Raw genomic sequence first — 20,057 nt, forward strand, 5'->3', positions numbered from 1 at the left:
TTGAATAATTAACATGGGTCGAAATTTGGTAGTAGGTACATTAAAATTCAACGATATTACTACAATAACAAATATGATTAATTAATGTCACGAACTGCACTAACGATGCTAAGAAGAATAATTTTCAAGCTTTCGTCGTAAATTATCTCGCTCCAGGAAGGGACAGAGATATCGAGGAAAGAGAGAGAAGAAAACGTAGAGAGAATCTGTGTGTGTGTGTGTGTGTGTGTATGATTTAAAGAGTGAGAGAGAGCGAGAGGGGCTCTCGCAAACGTGTAAAAGCTCCTGAAACAAACGATGGCTATAAAGGATCTTCGATGATCATTTTCACTTAACAGCATATCGAAAAATGTTTTCCCATAACTCTCACATCGCATTCTCTGACGGAAAGTTGGAGAGAGTGGCAGTTTCTGTATGAAAATGATTTCATCCCAGTTTTCCAATGGGTGATAAATGTTCGGATGACTGTAAAGATTCGACCGAGACTAATGCCATAAAACAAGGAATGGCACGAACACAAGACTCGTATTTTTCCTCTGGAAATCTACGCAGGAATTAAAAAAAATAAGAGTTTCCTGTAGGAAAGTGATTTCATTCGAGTTTTCCAATTGGTGATAAATGTCCAGATGGGGCTGTAAAGATTCGCTCGAGATTAATGCTCCAAAATCAAAAATGGCACCAACGAGGCCCGTCTTTCAGCCTTCGAAATTTACAAATTAAAAACTAACGATACTTATACGACGCCCGCGTGTGTGTGTACCAGTGTGTGTTTTGCAAGTCTATACCTTTGTGCACAGCTTTTATCGTTCAGCTATAAAATTCTCACTTTATTGAGATTGCAAGAGGCAGCTTGAATTTCCAGCTTTCCATTGTAGCGTTCAGATATTTCACTCGCAATAAAATAACCCGAGGATTCGGATAAATATGTTATGCATATACATGAGGTGCCACGTCTGCTACGTAATTTTTTTCTTGAAAAATTTTCATAAAAACCCACGCACCGAGCTCTCGAGTTGGCATCAAAATAGTTTTCCTCGATACAAAGTTCTTTCCGCGGTCACCATTCTCCTGCCTTAATCCTTTCATCCTTTTGCTATCGCATTAAACACACCGAGGCTCTGAATACCAAAGTGGAAAAATTAAAAAACATAAGGAACAAAAATGTCGCGACTAAATAAGGAGGAATAATCTAAAACGTGATTGGGATGAGAAATTTTTCACCTACCTGGGAATTCATGGTGGTCGTCGTTCTCGTGTGCCATTGGGACGTCGACCATGGATAATTCCAAGGATCCTGCAGTGAAGTATTTTTTCCTGGCAGAGGAGAAGGATACCGAACGTCGTAATAGGAAGAAGATGAAGAAGCAATTATTATCTGCCAGGACGACGACAACGACGACGACGAAGACAGGATGAGAAAGTTTCGTGGTGGCTACACTCCGCAAGTCCTTATCAGAACGGTGCACATACTTTTCCGTTTATTTCATCCTCGTCCTGCGAGCCCAGAATCTCGTTGATAATAAGAAAAATATCCCCAAATTCCATTTTATCAAGGATCATTTCTCGTTCCAGCGAGAAACTTGGCCTCGCGCGAGCCAAGTTCCACTCTCTCCATGTCAGGCAAGGAGTGAGTTCCAATTGGACAGGATTAGGGGGTTGTAAATTTCTACTTGGGTCAATGGTCTCGATCTCTTTTATCTTCCTACGTAAAACCACACCGCGTTCCCCTTCTTCCTTCTCCTTCTCCTTCTCCCAATAACATTCTTTTGGCACGAGAATTCCAACGACGTCCACTGTCACTTCCGATTCCCACGAATGGAGCCAATGCCACGTAGTTTCACATTGAACAATCTCGCCGACTGATGAGAGATGGAGAGAAGGAGAGAGAAGGTAAGAGAGAGAGAGAGAGAGGAGAGGGGGGGGGATGAGAGAGAGAGAGAGAGAGCAAAAATTCAACATGCATCACAACCATTGGAGCTTTGTTCTAATAGTCGTTCATTGATTTCCAGTCTTCGGAATTCCATGAGGCACCCTTGTTAGCATTGGCAGGCAACTCGAAATTGAGACATAGATAGATAGATAGAGAGAGAAACACTTGATATGGAGAGACAGGATAAAACAGCGACGTAAGGTTTGGTGCAACATCGAGGGGAAAGGATTGATTGGGGTGGTAGGTATAAATAGAGAGGGGCAGCGAGATAAAATATATATATACATGTATATATATATATATCTATAGGGAGGAGTATCCAATGTGTGCGTTCGCGGAAGAGAGAGAGAGAGATTGCTCAGTGTATGTGCAGAAGCCTCCGGAAGGCCCTCCTGTAATCCAGGTTGAAGATGGTGTAGATGAGAGGGTTGAGAGCACTGTTGACGTAACCGAGCCACGTGATGAAGTAGACTACCCTGTCGGAAGGACAGCAAGCGGGGCAGAAGGGCACGATGACGTACATGAGGAAGAAGGGTAGCCAACAGACAACGAAGACACCCATTATGACCCCCAGGGTCCTAGCAGCGCGTCTCTCCTTCGACAAGGAGATCCTCTGGCGTTCCTCGATGAACTGATAGACCGTGGTGGAAGTGGTGGTAGTGTTATTGGTAGCAGTGGTCACGGTGGTAGCGGTCGCTTGACTGGTACCGGAAGTCCCGCCGCGTTCGAGCCTCCTGGTGGACGCACTCATGGACACGCTGACAGCACCACCCGGGCCCACCGTGACCTCGGTCGGTTCGTCGTCGATCAGGGAGGGTTTCGCGTGCGACCTGGGGGTTGACCTCTCGTTATGATTCGTCTCGGAGCTGACCGACTCCTCGGCGTCGTCGGTCTCCCGGTGCCTCGTAGATTGAACGGCGCCTAACCTGCTCTGCCGTGCCCGCTCCCTCAGCCTCCGCCTCGTCGCCAGGAAGATCTCCAGGTAGACCAGGCTCATCAGCAGGAGGGGGATGAAGAAGGAACCGAGGGATGAGTAGATGACGTAACCTTGCCTCCTGGTCAGTTGACAGGGGGTCCCTGGCTCCAACTCCTCCGGCCAGTCGTTCCAGCCTGCCAGGGGTGGTGAACTGATGGCTCCCGACAATATCCACACGCCGGCGATCGTTCCCAGGACACGCTTCAACGTCCTCTTCTGGGCGTAGTTTATCGGATCCGTGATCGCCCAGTAACGGTCCATGGCGATCGCGCACAGGTTCAGGATGCTCGCGGTGCAACAGAGGACGTCGCAGGTGAGCCAGAGCTTGCACAGGTGAATCCCGAAGACCCACTTCCCCAGGAGTAGGTAAGCCACGTTGAAGGGCATCACTAGGATCGCCACGGCTAGGTCCGCCACGGCCAACGACACTATGAAGAAGTTCTGCACGATTCGCAGTGGTCTGTACGTGAACACGCTCAGGATCACCAGGGCGTTCCCCAGAACGGTCGCCAGCACCAGGAAGCCCAAGGTCATCGATGCTGCCGCTGCTTCCCACGTCGGCAGATTCGAGCCCGTTTCCTCTTCCGGCGGGCCGCATCCTCCGGACATGGTCACGTCGTAGTCCTCCGACATCGTCCCGCCGGATTCCCCGCTCGAGTTCATCCCGAAGCTACCTCCTGTAATCAATCATCCCCTCCTATCAGCCATGGAAATTCGTATAAAATTATGTGTAATGCGTCAAGCCTCCACAACCCCTCCCTCTGGCGCACAAACTTTACTATATATATATATGTTATACTTTAGTTAACATCAACAAAAGTAAACTGCTTTGTACTATATATATATATGGATCGATCGAAACCCCTGGTATAGAGAACCAATTATTAGTATTTAATTGTGTTGTTAGAAACCAAACTGGTTTCCTCCACTATTGGGAATCGTCTGGTGAGTGTATAATATATGTATATATTGCATACTTTGATCGTTAATTGTACACGAGTCTCTCGAACAGGAGAGATATGTTAGCATTTCTCAATTGGACTCGTCCTTCTCCGCAGTTGTGTCAATATTAATAAGAATTTGTTGTCGAGTCGAGGTTTGAATGGGTAGAGACAGCGAGCGAGCGAACGAGCGAGCGAAGGAGTTAATTATTAAACTATTATCGGATAGTTTGAGTGGTCTGACAGTGGGGTCCTCTCGCAGGGAACCAACAATTAGACCACTATTGGAAAGCCCATGCCGTTGAGCATCTATTAAAGTACCATTGGAAGCCTTGATTAATGCTACCCAACCATCCTCCCTCATTAATTCCCAAACCCCCCATCAACTGCATTTGGGAAAGATAAATTGTTGGCCACGTTGCGTCGAACGACGAGCTTTGAATAAATTTCGAGCACGTCTTGGAACATCCGGCTTTAAGCTACTAACCCCTGGTTAAACGGGAACTTCGATAGTTTCCATTTTATTCTTTATTCATAGTCTTTTCTTCCCTCCTTTTTCACCCAGCAACAACTTGATTTACCGTTCTCCAGTCGACATAATTCTTGTCATACTTTTCCCCCTGCCAAGACGGATCGTGATGAGGAAAAAAAGTCAACGTTGGACGACCAGTCTGTGCGATGCGATCAAGGGGTCGATGTATCATCGTTCCTTGGAAAAGCACAGCTGCGCAGAAGCCGGCCCGCTTGTTCCTGGACGAGAGGCTCCATCGAACGATAGTGAGAAAAAATCGGAGTGATTATACGAAGAAGCGAGAGTCCTTAACGAAGCACGCCAGGGACAATGATCGAATTCGTCACTCAGACACAATTCTGTGAAAAATTAGGTGCGAACGAGGAAGCGGGATAACGCGCGATATCGATAACAAATTTCCAGTGATTACATATATATATATATATGTGTGTGTGTGTGTGTGTGTGTGTGTGTGAATGTAATAGAGCTAGAGTGCTCGAGGAAGGATGTGGAGGATAATGATTGTGGGTGTGGAAGAAAATGACATGCGCATGGAGCAGCAGGATAAGACACGATATCGATAAAACAAATTTAGAATTACTATGCGTAAACGTAAATGTCCTTGAGAAAGGATGTGGAAGATAATGACTTTGAGTGTACAAGGCACTGTTGTCGACTGAAATAACGCGTATATAAAATAGCAGGTTGATGCGAGATATTGATAAAAAAAAGAAATTGAATGACTATTATGTAATAGCGATATATAGTCCTTGAGGAAGGACCTGGAGCTCGATGATTCCGGACGTATAAGGTACAATGGAGAAAAATAACACGTACCTGAAGCTGAGAGATAATGCATTTTGTCGATAAAAATTTTCAAATGATCGTATACGTAATAGCGAAAGTTCTTAAGAAACGATGTGGAAGACGATGATTCCCACTATACAAGTCAATATCGTGGATAATAACGCGTATACATAAAGCAGCAGGATATTGCATGATATTGATAAAAAAATTGCAATGACTATTACGTATAGGTAATAGCGAAAGTTTTTAAGGAAGGGCGTGAAATGCGATGCTTCTAAATGTTGAAAATATCATCTAGATATATAACATAAAACGGTGGGATAATGCATAATATCGATAAAACAGTTTGTGACAATTATACGAAACAGCGTAAGGTACCAGTGAGAAGACACGTACTAGTATAGACAGCCATCGGTATAGCACGAAATATGGAGAAAAAATTTGGAGCGATTACAGGGGAGAAGCAATAACTCTAGTGTACAAAAGAGGACAAGCTGCACGCATAAAACAGTGGAGCAGCGAACGAATCAAATAAAAACTTTAAAGTTATTACAAAAAAAAAAAAACGAGGTCCTTAAATTTTTTAACGAAGGACCTGGAAGACTAGGATATCCGGTGTAAGACATCACCGAGGAAAAGGACACGCTCGTAAAACAGCAAGATAACAATCTTGGGTAAGAAAAGTCAGCATAAAAGTCTGCAGGATTAAGATCCTGGCGAAAGGATTGCGACGGAGAGGGTGGAATAGAGATTTTATCCGATGATCCTGGAAGATTATTAGAAGGACATCGCGCGAAAAAGATGTAACTGGTACGAAAGATGTTAAGTCGAACACGGGGAGAGAATTGATTAAGTAGTAAAAGGAATGCTGGGTCGGGCGTTACTCGATGCTATAAATTAAGTGGTGCGAGAGGTGTTAAGGCGGACATTATTGAATCAGGAAAATTCTGGTGATTTTGGGTGAGAAAAGTCAGCAGAAAAAACCACAGGATTAAGATCCTCACGGTGATATAGGATTGCGATGGAGACCGTGGAATAAAGATTTTATGCGGTGATCCTGGAATATTGTTATATATAGAAGGAGATCGCAAGGGAATGATGTAAGTAGTACGAGGGACGCTGTATCGGACCTTACTGGTTCCTTTATATCAAGTGGAGCAAGGGGTGTCAAGGTGGACATTATTGAATCAGGGAGAGTCTTATAGAGATTTTGCATGGGTAAGAAAAGTCAGCAGAAAATAGTGCAGGATTAAGATCCTGGCAAAGGGATTGCGAGGGAGAGGATAAAATAGTAGAGTTTATCCGGTGATTCTGGAAGATTGTTGGAGGGTCATCGCGAAGGAATGATGTAAGTAGTACGAGGGATGTCGAGTCCGACATGACGAGAGAATGGATCGAGTAGTACGAGCAACGTTGGGCCGGACGTTGCTCGATGCTATATAGATTATAAGTAGTACAAGGGGTGTTAAGTCGGACATTATTGAATGAGGGAAATTCTAGGGAAACTCCGGATGAAGGGGAAGGGGTCGACGGTTGGTGCATACATATATATGAACGGGGTCGAAGACACGAAGCAATCATTGCAATTATCGCTGGTTTTAACGCGGTATCGCCTGTCGGAGCCCCGCGCTCTGCTGCAGGCTATTCAACATCGAAGATCCCAACGCGGATGCATTAACGTATCTCAATAAACTGTCCATTGAAATGCGCGATGCGAGCATTATAATAAAAAGTAGCGAAAGCATTCGACAATGACTGATGTGACATTTATGCGGCAGCTTTCAAAATGGCTGCCTCGGGACAAATCCAAGAAGTGGGATATTCCTCGTGGTGGCTGCACGATTCAATGACGTATTTTTGCCAGTAGAGAATAGCCGTCGCTAACGAATCGCTAAGTAATTAAAAACCCAGTCATTTTCAATCCAGCCTGCACACAGTACATTGGCTCGGAATTTTTCATAACCAACCTCGCCCAATCTACCTTCCATATACGGGGATAGTGGCGAATCTATGAATAATATTCGTCGACCCTGCCAGATGACGTAAGCTGGCATAGATTTTCCAGTACTGAACGATGCCATAACGTATTTTAATATCGAAAAGAGATCCAAGGACTTTCGATTTCACGAGGAAATTTCTCTCTTGCGGTAATTATCAGTCCTGACAGGATCATCTCGAGCTGGTTTCAGCGAGTCAAATTCGTCCCGGATTTTTCTCTCACGATAGGTAATAACAATAATAATAATCTAGCTGAAAAAATCACAGCAAAAATTTATCAGTTTGAATGGATCAACTTTTTTACACGAATCAGTCGACTATGATAAACAATAAAATCCGGGAAATTTCAAGCGATTGCGCGGCGAACAAAAATTTGCGACGCCTTTGTTCGATTCTCTTCAGGGTTTTGTGCTCGAAAAATACCAGGCCGTACGTATACGGTTATTTTTGTTTATCAACTAACCCGTTCGAGGGAGACGGAAGGAAGGAAAATGGAAAATGCGTTAGAGTGGTGGCTTCGGTAATTTAATATTTGTTGTTTATCCGGAGAATATTGATGCCATTCTTGGAACGAGATTAAAATAAGATAAGAAATAATTCAAAGATACGAAGAGTACATAGAGTGGATAATTGTGTTGTGTTTTTCCTAGAGTTTCGTCACATGTATTTTTCCTTAGAAAAATAGGGGTGAGTTTGTAAAGGTTAGGTGGGATGTTGGGATTGGGGCTTGAAGGATAACTCGTAGAGAAAGAGGCAGGATTGTGAAAGAATGAAAAATCGTGTATAAAGTTTCTGGTTCGCCGGTGTCGTGTTGAATGGAAAATAAAGGAAATACTATGGGGGGGGGGGGGGGGGAGTGGAGTGTAAGAACGTAGCAGCAGTTTTTCAATCTGAATGTATTGCGCAGGGGCACGTTTCATATTTATCTGCGCTAAAAGCGTAACGTGAAGTACGCAACCCCCCCCCCCCTCCTCCCAACCTAGCTTCCTGCAGGAATTGCATATGTTTAGCAAGCATTTTCCAAAGGAATACGAGAGGAGAAGGAGCCGGGTAAGTATAAGCCTTATCTTAGACAAAAGAGAGCAAGCCTGCCGTGACCGGTAAAAGCGAACACCCGGAAAAAGCTGGGGACAAAAAGCACGCTAAAAATGTCTCGTAATAATCCTGGCCAAAAGAACGAAGAACGCCAGAAGATCCTGGATGAAAAACTTTTGAGGAAGACCCGGACAAAAGCGCCGAGCAAAAAGCCTTGGCGAAACTTCCGCTATAGGTAGGTATGGCCATTTCCTGTACGTGTAAGAAAAATCTCATGCAAATTACATACGCGAAAGCTCGCGAGAAAGATCCCGGACTGGAACACGAAACCTAGCTCGCTCGAAGGATTCGATCAATCGCTCGAACCCCTCGTCGCTATACACCATAACTGTTGTGACAAAAATATCACACGTTTAGTTTTTTATTTATCTATTCAAGATTAAATTACAGCACTGAAAAAAATACTGTGCTTTTAAAATTTGTATTAAACGAAAAAACGAGAAATTTTAATTAAGTAAGTGGGAAGAAGTTCAAAGTCTGTTGGATGAGAGATGTAAGAAAAGTTTGTGATAAATGCAGGAAGGTGGGTAGAATGGTGGAGGAAAAATCTGTTGGATCTTGTTTAGCAGGGTGGTTTCGGCGTGGACAGAAAAATTTCTCCATCGTTTCTAAAGGGCTGATTGAGCGAGGGTGCGAAGGAGAGTAAGAGAGAGGGGAAAGGAAGAAAAGAGAGCAGGGGTATATAGGGTGGAAATAAATGTGTGAACGAAAAACGAGAGCAAGAGAGTTGTGGGGGTTGGCGGAGGTGAGGAGGGGGCGGGGGGGGGGGGGGAGGGTAGCACGAAAGGATGAGTCCATCGACTGACATGAGAGCCAATGCTTTTACCTCCAGCCCAGCTTTAACTTGAAAATTGATTATCAGTAGGTTGCATTTTCCTTTTTACACCGAAGCGTTCTAATCAATCTGGGTACAACGATGAGAAAGAATTCTTAAACGAAGGGAAAACTCTCGGTTTTTTCAGACTTGATTTTATTCCATTTCTATACAAACCGAATTCATCCAATCTTTTTACGCGTCCTTTTTCCAATCTGCGAGTTTTTGTGCCGACTCTTCAGGTATATTGCTCAATCAGTCTTGGAAATTATTTCGCAGTAGTAATATCAATGATTGGTCCGAGAGTCCCCGAGCGTTTCGTCTTGGTTTCGTCTTGGCTTCGTCCCTCCCATGCGTCCTGATATTCAACGCGTGTGACTCGCGAATAACGATTGGTACATAATAAAGGCTATCAGTCATTTATAACTAGCACGTCGCGTTGTGTTGTTAAAAGTCGCGCAAATAGCTTCATCGAATATGACATACCGAAGTAGTATAGGTCTGCGAAAATCAGCCAATATCACCAGGGACGACCATTCAGCGAGTTTTATCACTGAAAATTGCTGGTAACCCATTCCCTGTCACATTTAAGGATGCGTTCGTCATTTCCCCCCGTGTACAAACAAATGGCTCGATGAAACAATAAAATTCTACCACACAGAAGAGTGGAATTTTTTCTCAAAGTACTAAACTCTGTATGGCCAATTATCAAGCGAGGTTCCGCAGCAAAGAATGAGTTATCCTGCTACGAGTTAACGTTTAATTAAATGTGCAGGATTCTCTAAGTAGTCCTTGCTGAAAAACTGCGGAGTGAAATTAAGTTTTATTTCGGAAACTGCACGGTAGCTGCTTTTATCGCTGTACAAACCAAAGTTCTTTTACGTGAATTAAAATTAATCTAAAAATAGGAAGGAATGACTTTGTTCTATCCTGCGTGAAAATCATGGAAGCAAAATCTGTCGCTATCGTTGCAAAGCGGAACAGAGTTCCATCCTTCTCTCATTATACGATATAAACAAAGAATTATTATCTTAATACAGCGTATTTTAATGAGGATCGGCTTCCGCTGCAAAAAGACCCTTTCGAATAAAAAGGGAGACGCGAATTACCGAAAAGTGGATAATATATTATTTCGTCATTATGCGCTCGGTCAATTAATATTATAACGAAGAGACGAGGATTTCGAACGGGGCGAACTTTGGGATTTGGATAGATTAAAGTGTCGACGAAAATGGAAGATTATTAAGCGAGATTCTTAACGTGGCCATTAATTGGGGAGGAATTAATTACCAACATTACTGAAAGGTGGGAAGATTTTGAAGTTCCTGCAGCTATTCGGTTGACATCAAACTTTATTATCCGGATTAGAAGTGGAGGCGTTCGGACAAATATTGATTAAGTCAATTTACAGAGGGCGGATGCATCAGGGTTCCAGGGATTTCGTTTGGCATGCATGTGAAAACCGTATCTCTATATATGTATGTATAGATCGTGTGTTAATGTGCAAGAATTGCTGTGGTGCTCGAAAGGCTGCTTGGTGAAGAGGCGAAGGGGACATAAATAATTGGGTAGAAACGTCTCTAACTGAAATAAGACCACATGGACGTGAACCAGTTGCTCCGTGACGTCACTGGGAGGAAGCTATAGGATGAGAGGAAAATTGGCCAAGTAGTAATGACAGTATTAGATCGGTCCGAGAAGAAAATATCTTTTCTTTGCTCAGCATTCTCTCTCTCTCTCTCTCTCTCCATCGGCGCTTACAAAGAGATATTACATTAGACAGGGGTAAAGTACATTTTCCTCCCTTATTCAATCCAGTGGATATGTCTTGGATTCAGGATGATTTTATATTTGTTCGTATCACTGAAAGCTATTCATTCGCCGAGCAGAGAGCTTATTGGCTGCTCTCCGAGTCGTTCCCCATGTAAAGGAATTCGTTGACTTTTTCAGAGAGTCCCTTGTATATAATCTATCTCTGAAAATATCGGTGGAAGGCTGCGATTGGCCCCTGGTGCTTCGTGAATGCGCTCGTCTGGCACTCGATCCTTTGGCAACGCGGATTAAAAGCGCCCCTTAAAAGCTACCAGATCAAAGAACCAACAACCCTTCCGATCCGATCCTCACCCCCACCCCCTCTCCCACCTTCAACAAATACCTCATCATCCAGACTGAAGTGCATCGAATTTTTCTGCCACCAAGACAAAGTCATCTCTGCAGAAATTGACTCCCCTTTGCGCCTTTTTACCCTTTTTTCACATTTTTGTCACGTCCCTCTCCCTCTGCCACGCCGAGCTGAGGGAGGACAACGTCGTCACGGCGTTCCAATTTTACACTTTTCCGCTCAAAGACTCCTCCTTTTATCGCGAAATTGTACAGCAATGTTGGCAACCACCTGATTAGACAAGAACCTCGCGACGACAATCGAGCCTTTGATTCTCCGAGTCAAGTGTGATTTTACCTGCCCCAACTTCTCTTATTTCCATGCATTTCTCGAGACTTGTATCGACTACGTTAATTTGGCTATTTGTTTCCCTTATTTATGAAAATTTGAAGAGAAGAAGGGACTTTTATCAAAAAGAAGAGTGTGATTTAAAAATCAACCTTTTCCTTTTTTTCAAATTGATTCTTCCGTGTTGACGACGTGGAAGCTCTTATCAGCAATCTCGTGGATTCCATTATTTGTACGGGCGCGGTTGTGGATTGAGTCGATCGCGGAGTGCGTATTGAACGCCTCGAATGGACTTAGCAAGGGGCGTGAGAGAAAGAGAGAAAAACTTTGCCCGGAATGATTAGAAAATTCCATTTAAATTCCCGCTGGAGAAAACGTTGAGTTTTCGACAGAAACCTGCTCGATCGGTAATGAAGGACACTCGACGTTAAAGCGAAATTTTTATTCAGTGTTTTTACACATTTGTAAAATCGAGCATTGGGAACTCTGCCTGCCACCCGGAACTATCGATTGCTCAGAGTATTTTCCATTCACCGTCCGAATTCAGCCGTAAAACGAAGAACTGCTTTCGAGGTGGAGTCGGTAATTGATCATGGCGGCCGAATAATAATTATGGAACGATTTCATAAGGGAGAAAATAATATGCAGGATCTCAGCCATACTTTAATTTTCCTAAAAAGAAAATATATATATATATATATATATACATATAAGAATACATGTATATCTCCTTAACATAGAGTATAAAAACTTAAAAATTATTGCACGAAGAGAGGATATTTTCAAAACCTACTATTTCCACTCAAAAATGTATTATTTAAAAATTTTCATATCTTCAATGGCTATTTTTTTCCTAGCTAAACAAATATTACCTCACACACACGTACCCTTTGAGGCATTCTAAATGTCAGTCCCTCATATTGGGAAATTGAATCTCACAGAGCAGGCATAAATTATTTCAGCATTTCCAGTCAACTGGCAAAATCGTAATACACTCGGTATAGCACAAGTCGCCTACTACTAATCATGGTTGGATATTCTCCACTGTCTCTCAACCATTTCCTGCTCGACATTCGCGCCTCGAGGATTGTTATTACAAGAATGGATTTATCGCTACAAGCAAATACACTGACAGAAATTAACTCGTAAATGCAGAAATGCATCCGACAACAAGTTTCATTTTCCAGATTAAAATTTAGCAAATGAGTTTACAAATTTATTTTACTGATTAGAATTACGAATCGAATAATGTAATGATTTATATTGATGGGAGGAATCATAGGAAGTGGTAGTAACACAAAAAGGGAATTTATAACTTCCATTTAGTTTGCATGATTGATAATAGCATTGCAGTAATTTTCCCTCTAATTACATTAGTGAGCGATGGAGGATAGTATTCACAGGTAGAATTTACAGATGACAGGTGAGTGGGATTGTCGACGTAGGGTGGTGTAGGAGGGGGGGAAGGGGTTAGTCGTAGCAGACAACTGAACTCGCATTAACGAGGCATTCACTGCCAAAGATAATGGGACATGGGAACATACACGACGCCACTATCGCTTTCAGGCGAATTTATTAGCGATCCACTACAACCAGTAATTTACCCGCTTACAACACAGTATCAAACCTATTTTCAGCCACTTCTCAAGATAATATTAAATTGAAGCAACGCAAAGTCAAATCTCGTTTGAAAATTCAACCTGAGAACCCACTGGGATGCTTCTGTTAAGATTTATTACCACCTTGTTTCTGTACAGGGCGTTCGAAAATTCTGCAGATGTCTGGGGAAGCTTTCTGTGCTGTAGAAACAACATCTGCATAATAAATGTAGCCTTTTCGTACTGTTCAGAATCTATCAGCAAGTGACGACCTTGAGCGGGATATGACATGAACTTAAAAGTTCTACTCAAGGCTGAAATATTATCACCTCTTGACTAATTGTTTTAAAGTATTTATTTAATTTTGCATGTATTTAAAGGGGAATAGATTCTTGTATAAATGGTTGAAAATTGTTTTTTTTTTTTTAATAATTGGATAGTATATATATAGTTCCAAATTGTTGCTTTTAATAATATTACATCGAAATTCGCGCATCGCCTACAGAGTTATGGAGACTTTTGTAGCTGTGCGTAATGTAATAGTGTTGTCTGCGGAGAAACTTTAAACGCGTTTTTCTCAACCCACTTTTTTTTTTCGAATTGACCTGATATATAACTCGAAAAGTTCTCGACCGATTTGGATGTTCTTTTTTTTTGTTTTAAAGTTTAGAAAATTCTCTGTAAGATGAACCTACTAGTTTCGAAGATATGTTTGAACTAATATATTGAATATAACGTTTTAAAAATGAAGGAAAAAGGATGAAAATAGCAGTTTTTCCTTAAAAGTTGATATTTATCTTTATACTTTCACTGTTCTTACGCATAAACAGATTCGCTCTTTGGGGATGTACATAAGAATTACAATGGTAAAAAGAAAATATGAGTTTTTTGTTTTCGCGGGCAAAGCTATACGTCAAGCCAATTGAGGATATTCGTGCGAACAGCATAAAGTTTGGCTCACATAACTTTTATTTTTGTACTACTTTCAATAAAAAAAAAAAAAAAAAATAGGATGATTAAAAAAATGTCGACTTTTTTTATTGCACAATTAAATTTAGTTTCTACACATTAAAATAAAACTTCTCACACACACATCAAAGTTGACATGTGCAGCTTAATATTGTAAAGTGAAGCTATTAATTTTTTCGTCATTTTTTTACTAAAAATTTTTCCTGTTGTTAATACGTCTCTGTTTCTTTCTGAAAATTAAACTTTGTAATTATTCGGAGTTTAACATCAATTTGCATATAGCATTTTATACAATTTAATATAACAGAAAATTGGCTATACGTATTTTATTTTATATAACTAAACATGTTCTATACAGTACATTATTTTATAAAATAAGCAAAAACAATTTTAAAGTGAATGGTGAAACCTTTTAAAATTGAGCTCAGACTTCAAGTTTGTTAAGAAATTTTCATCTGATTCTCGGAAGAAACTTCAATTCTATGCGATCGACGAAAAAACATTGACTTTTCTTTTCTAACTACCCTAATATATTTGCAATTTTATCAACTATTTAAAATTGCAAATATTTTCTGTGAAATTTAGGTTTTCAACAAACTCTGTATACCTCCCTCTTATTTTATTTCACCGATGTTCACTGATCTCACGTAATACTTTGCCGAAAAATTGAGTAGCGTGACTCTGAGACTCTATAATGTCACATTTATCTTGTCATATCAGTGTAGCACTCAATGACTTTTATATCATCAGCTCGAGTCAGTTAATTGAATAAAAAAGTTTCCGTTGATTCGCTCTCATCGCTCTAATTAATATTCCAACCTCGAGATACGCGAGTTGATATAAAATTCTGATTTCGATACCCTTTACAGATAATTTGGCACTTTTTTATCTTTCGCATCAATGATTTCATAAATTTTGCATGTACCTCGTCGTGGAACAATGACGTCTAATTTAACGTGACTCGGTTACCGGGACTACCAACGGGAAGTTTGCAAGAAAACTTTGATAGGATAATCCAATTGTCCGAAATCTAATGAGCTGCCCTAAATCTCGAACTTTGACTTCTCTCGCGCGGTCACGGCTAATAAGTTTTTTATCATTAAAATTATCTCCGAATGGTTACACGAATTTTGCAATTTCCCTCACCCCAAAGACCCGCTCATCGCTCGATTCCACGACAAAATCTACCGAGTAAAACTCTGCAAAGTTTACGAGTACCGGACAAAAACAATTTATAAACATCCAGGAACAATGGTAATCCCTGAGATTTTATATATCCGCTGGAAATACTGCAAAACTTTTCTTTGGATGGAGGATTAAGATGGGAAAAAAATTTACCATTACAGTCAAGATTTGCACAAAATAATTTCTACATTTATTCAAATCTCGACACAAAACGTTATTTGACCACATAGGACTATTATTGCATTTGTATATATGTATATGTTCGCAAGAGTGTTCGACAACAGGACAAACTGAGCGAGATCGGTTTAAAGGATTTCGATCGAATTTAATCGATCGGCAAGTGTTTTTTTCCGCTGCAGTAAGAGCCCTTTCATCGACGTGCCGAAAGTCCACCACGTGCTTTTTGTTAGATTATAGGGGAGTCTCGGATTCCCAAGGAAAACCAGGAATTCCGTATAAATGATTACAGAGCCGAGCGTGAACCAATTAGTTAATTTAGATAAAACTGAAAAAACAGGCAAACGATTCAATCGCCCGAATGATCGATGCTCGACCAATTGGAAAGTGAAAAAAGCTCGAGGATCGGTGGCGTACGAGATTGAAAATAGAAAGGTGTATATATATAAACCAATTTTAAGAAATCACAGAGACGTATAGGGGAAGCCCGGGCAAAGCGGGTCACTGTCCTTACACTTTTATGTAAACAATAAGTGTTAATATTTTGATTTGGTGATATTGATACAACAGTTATGAATGTAAATTAGTAGCATTTCGTCGGCAGAGACGTATTCTATGAAAGTAGTGGCAATTAAATCAGTTTTGTTGACGCCGATAAAAATTTTAAAGGTTAGTTTTTTCTAGATCATTTAAAAAGTATTATAATTATTTCTTTATTCTTGATACTATTTCGAACCAGCGTTATTTAGCTTTAAAATAATATGCGAAAATATTGTTTTGGATAATTTTCTTAAAAGTTATAATTATTTAACTAAAATGTGTACTCTCGGGCCGGGCAAAGCGGGTCAAGTAAATTGATAGCTTTTGTTGAATAATTTACAGATGGTGAATAAATACCAAAGGAAAAAACAAATCAGGCGTCTTGGAGTCAAGACATAATGCAAAAGGCAATGGACGAAAGTAGAAAAGTTCTATTAGAACCGCCTCAAGAAAATATAATTACTCCACTTTACAAAGATATATCAAAAAAGGGAACTTGTGAAAAAAAGCTCGGTAGATTTCATAGGGTATTCAATGACGCTGAAGAAATTGCATTGTTGAAATATGCGTTGCAAATTACTCTGGTCGAGGATCTTATTTTTGTAATTTTTGCCAAGAATGAAATTAAACTTAGAGACTTCGTTCAATAATATACTTCATGTTAATGTTAATATTCCATTGACTTAAAATTTGATAAAATAATTATAACATAAAGTCAAATATTCAAATTTGTTTTTTTTTATGTATCTAATAACATTTGTATGGTTTATTATAGCGGTAATCCGCTTTGCCCAAAAGACTGACCCGCTTTAGTCCTACTTATGGGGCAAAGCGGGTCAAAAACACTTTTTTTTATTCTTCGCATAAACAAAAATTATGAAATTAAATGTCGTTGATTGTTTTATTACTTTATAGTCAGATAATTACCCTGACTAATGACATCGAGAATGTTTGATTATCAATTAAAAACGCAGTTTTCTTGATATACAAAGCTTAAGTGGCCCGCTTTGGGCTACCTTCCCCCCTATATATTTTCAATCAGAGTCCAGTTGTTCACTCTTACATGTAGCTAAAGGTGGGAAAGAATATTTTTTAAATATGATATTCTACGAGTATTACAAACGAAGAAAAAGTGTGGGGGGGGGGGGGGGGGGGTAAACGGTAGTTTCGTTTAACAGGTTCGAATAAAATTTAATCCTAAAAAATCCACATTTCCAGAAAGCAGTCGTAACGTTTTATAGTTGTAGGAAAAATCCTTGGTTGGTGAGTTTTGGAGGGATCACATGGCAAGCTTAAAGCTCTCAAGTAGAATCGGAAATGTAGTAGCATGCTATTGAAAGGAGTATAATAACGGTGGAGGGCGTGTAGCCACAAAAGAGAATGGTAAAATCAGAACGGCAAATAGCACAATCGGAGGGGGTTATCGAAACTAAAATCGCTCTGGTTTATCAAAAAGGGGAACGGAAGGAAAGTAATACCATCGCTCGAAATATTACAAACGTCACCATGCATCCACCAAGGGATCTTTGCCTTTAAAACAGTTTTCTTCTGCATGGTATAGATGAGACAAAATCGCTCTATATCCCACCTGATACAATAACTATAAGACAAGAAGAGAAAAAGCAACCTAGAAAAAATAATAATTCATTAAAGAAGAGAACACTGACGATGTAAAAAATCTCAACATGATTTTAAAGCGTGTATATAATAATAGTGCAAGAAAAGCAGTAGTGAGACTAAACGATATCACCGACAAAAGGATGATATTAGAAACGTGTCTGGCTTTTATCAAGCTACACCACTAGCTAGGAAGTTTTCTTTTAAAAAAGCATCCGCCGTGAAAAAGCTGAGCCATGAAGCTTATCAAAACTGCAATCGGAGGAGGCTTATCAAAAAATAATGCACCGTTCCGAGTCACTTTTTCGAGTGTTACATTCAGGCACGGTGTAATGTACATACATATTGCAGTACAGTAGTTTTATCAAAAATGTTCAAGCTCCGGCGAACGTTGCGTTGCAGAATAATTTTCTCACTCGCTACACGACGTGTAACGCGGAAATTCAGTGGAACGCCGCTGTACGAATTTAAGGATCGACCCTGAATGGGGTGAGTAGAGGGTGGTTTGTTGGGGGTAAAAGCGTTGATAATTGTTGGGGATCCTGCACGATAAAGCGTTTTACGCGACAGTCGTGGGACTTTTGAAACGAAAGGTGAGGGCATTAGAGCGATTTGAAGGAGGAATTGCTGTAAAATTATCGAGATATACAGCGTGCACGTGGGATGGTATTGGTGAGCGCGTGATGGTAGCCAGTACATACGTACGCGAATGGAGTTGTACGCTTGTGCTTTTACCAAATACGAAAAGGAAAAGCTTAAGACGAAAAGCGCACGTGACGTGCCTTTGTTCGCTTTGTGCCTCACGGAAAAATTGGACCTGCGAGGCTAAATCACAAGAGATATCCTTTTTCTTTCCGTGCATCGTGCGAAGCGTGGTGGTGGGAGGAGCTAAGAGGGAGAAGAGGAAAAACCCAATACAATGGGGCAAAATACAGACATTACAGGCGTTACATGGAGAAAAGCATTAAACTCCCCCAACCCCCCACTAGCCCCACTAGTCAAGTTAAATTTATATTTATGTAACGCACGATTACCCTTCGAATTTCAGCTCTCCCACTGCTCCATGATAATAAATAATAATGATATAAATAAATTTCAACGATGAATCCTCGTCCCGAGCTTTTATATACCAGACTTTCTCCAAATAATAAAACTCGATTAAAAAACGAAAGAAAGAAATCAAAAAATAAATACACGTTAGATCTCTATACCAAACACTCGACAATGAAGCGGTTCGCTACCAGTAATTGAATATCAGACATTATTGCTGTTGTTAAATAAAAATTAAGCGGACGCGTCGAGGATTTAGAAATGGGAATCGATTAGATGTAAATTCAGCAGCGCGCTGCGCTCGCTAATTCGCGTTGGAGGAATGGAGGGGAGTAATCAGCAATCAGTAGTTTAATGTTAAACAGGTCTGGCATATCGAGCCAACGTTAAACAACGGCAATAATGAAAATAATAACAGGATGGAAAATAATTTCAGAGATAAATCTTCGTTCGAGACTTGTACTCGTTTTGCGATTAAATAGCCAAGATTGATCGATGAACAATGTACACACCACGCATTGCTGTATGAGAAAAAAACAGTGTTGCAACATTTAGGACATAACTGGGGCTGAATGGAGAAGAGGGCAGTGTGTTGCTTTTAGGGTTCGCTGAATATATCGATCGATATATGACGTGGCTCGGTGCCTGTTCAGGATTGGCGAGAACGCGCTTCGTATTCCAGAGAGACGACGCTGTGCACAGGATGTAATCAGCAATCAGTAGTACAATTTTAAATCGCTCAGGCATATCAAGTACACACGTGTACGTGTACCGGTTGCTTTGGCACGTAGACGGATGTGGATTTCATGCAGGCGCGCACACACTTAAGGCGAGTGCATCGAGCGTGAGATAAGTGTGCATAATCAATGCATTCCACTCCACGTGGCGCAACGTGGCGTGATGTGGCGTACGTCGCATGCACCGCAACCGAGCGGTGGGAGGCGGCCCTCGCGTTTGTATATACGTGCATGTTTATGAAAACTCGTGTATGCGTGGGTGGGCGTGTTTCCTCGGTCCGACACTCGAGAAGAGCAGTTTCAAGGACCGGCCGAGCTTTCGATCGAAGGGCCCCGAGCTTTTATCCTCGCGGCTAAAGCTCCATTTACCTCCCGTTCCTATCCCTTGGAATAAATCTATCCAAAAACCACCCCCGAAGTCTTGATTAACCCTGCCAAGATCGCTCCTCCAGACCTCTCCACTCATCTTTATTATTCGCCATAAAGATTTTACTCGGCCCAATTTACATCCCACCGTAACCTAAAATACTCCCCCCCCCCCCTCCTAACTCGCAATTAAAATAAACCTACAAGCTTCCTTGGTTTCGTATCACTGAAACAACCCTATCTCGTTTCTACCGTGGTGTCTCTGAAAAGAAAAGCTCGAATTTCGCCATGTAATTT

At 41.0% G+C, this 20,057-nt stretch overlaps 1 protein-coding gene across 3 annotated transcripts in view; it reads right to left on the minus strand.

Annotated features, from left to right (window-relative positions):
- Nucleotides 1-20,057, minus strand: part of Oct-TyrR (Octopamine-Tyramine receptor) — a 59,607-nt gene that overhangs the window by 8,791 nt on the left and 30,759 nt on the right. For 2 of the 3 annotated variants that reach the window (XM_066728222.1, XM_066728221.1), the window contains one exon: nucleotides 1,226-3,583. In XM_066728222.1, coding sequence (XP_066584319.1) covers nucleotides 2,289-3,569 — 1,281 coding nt within the window. In that variant the 5' untranslated portion in view covers nucleotides 3,570-3,583 and the 3' untranslated portion in view covers nucleotides 1,226-2,288. The remainder of the gene's footprint in view (nucleotides 1-1,225; nucleotides 3,584-20,057) is intronic. The other variant, XM_066728224.1, reaches the window with a different exon arrangement.

The sequence above is a fragment of the Prorops nasuta genome, unplaced genomic scaffold, assembly GCF_024137725.1.
Source record: "Prorops nasuta isolate Cenicafe-Biocafe unplaced genomic scaffold, Cenicafe_Pnas_1.2 PNAS00006, whole genome shotgun sequence".
Taxonomy (NCBI): domain Eukaryota; kingdom Metazoa; phylum Arthropoda; class Insecta; order Hymenoptera; family Bethylidae; genus Prorops; species Prorops nasuta.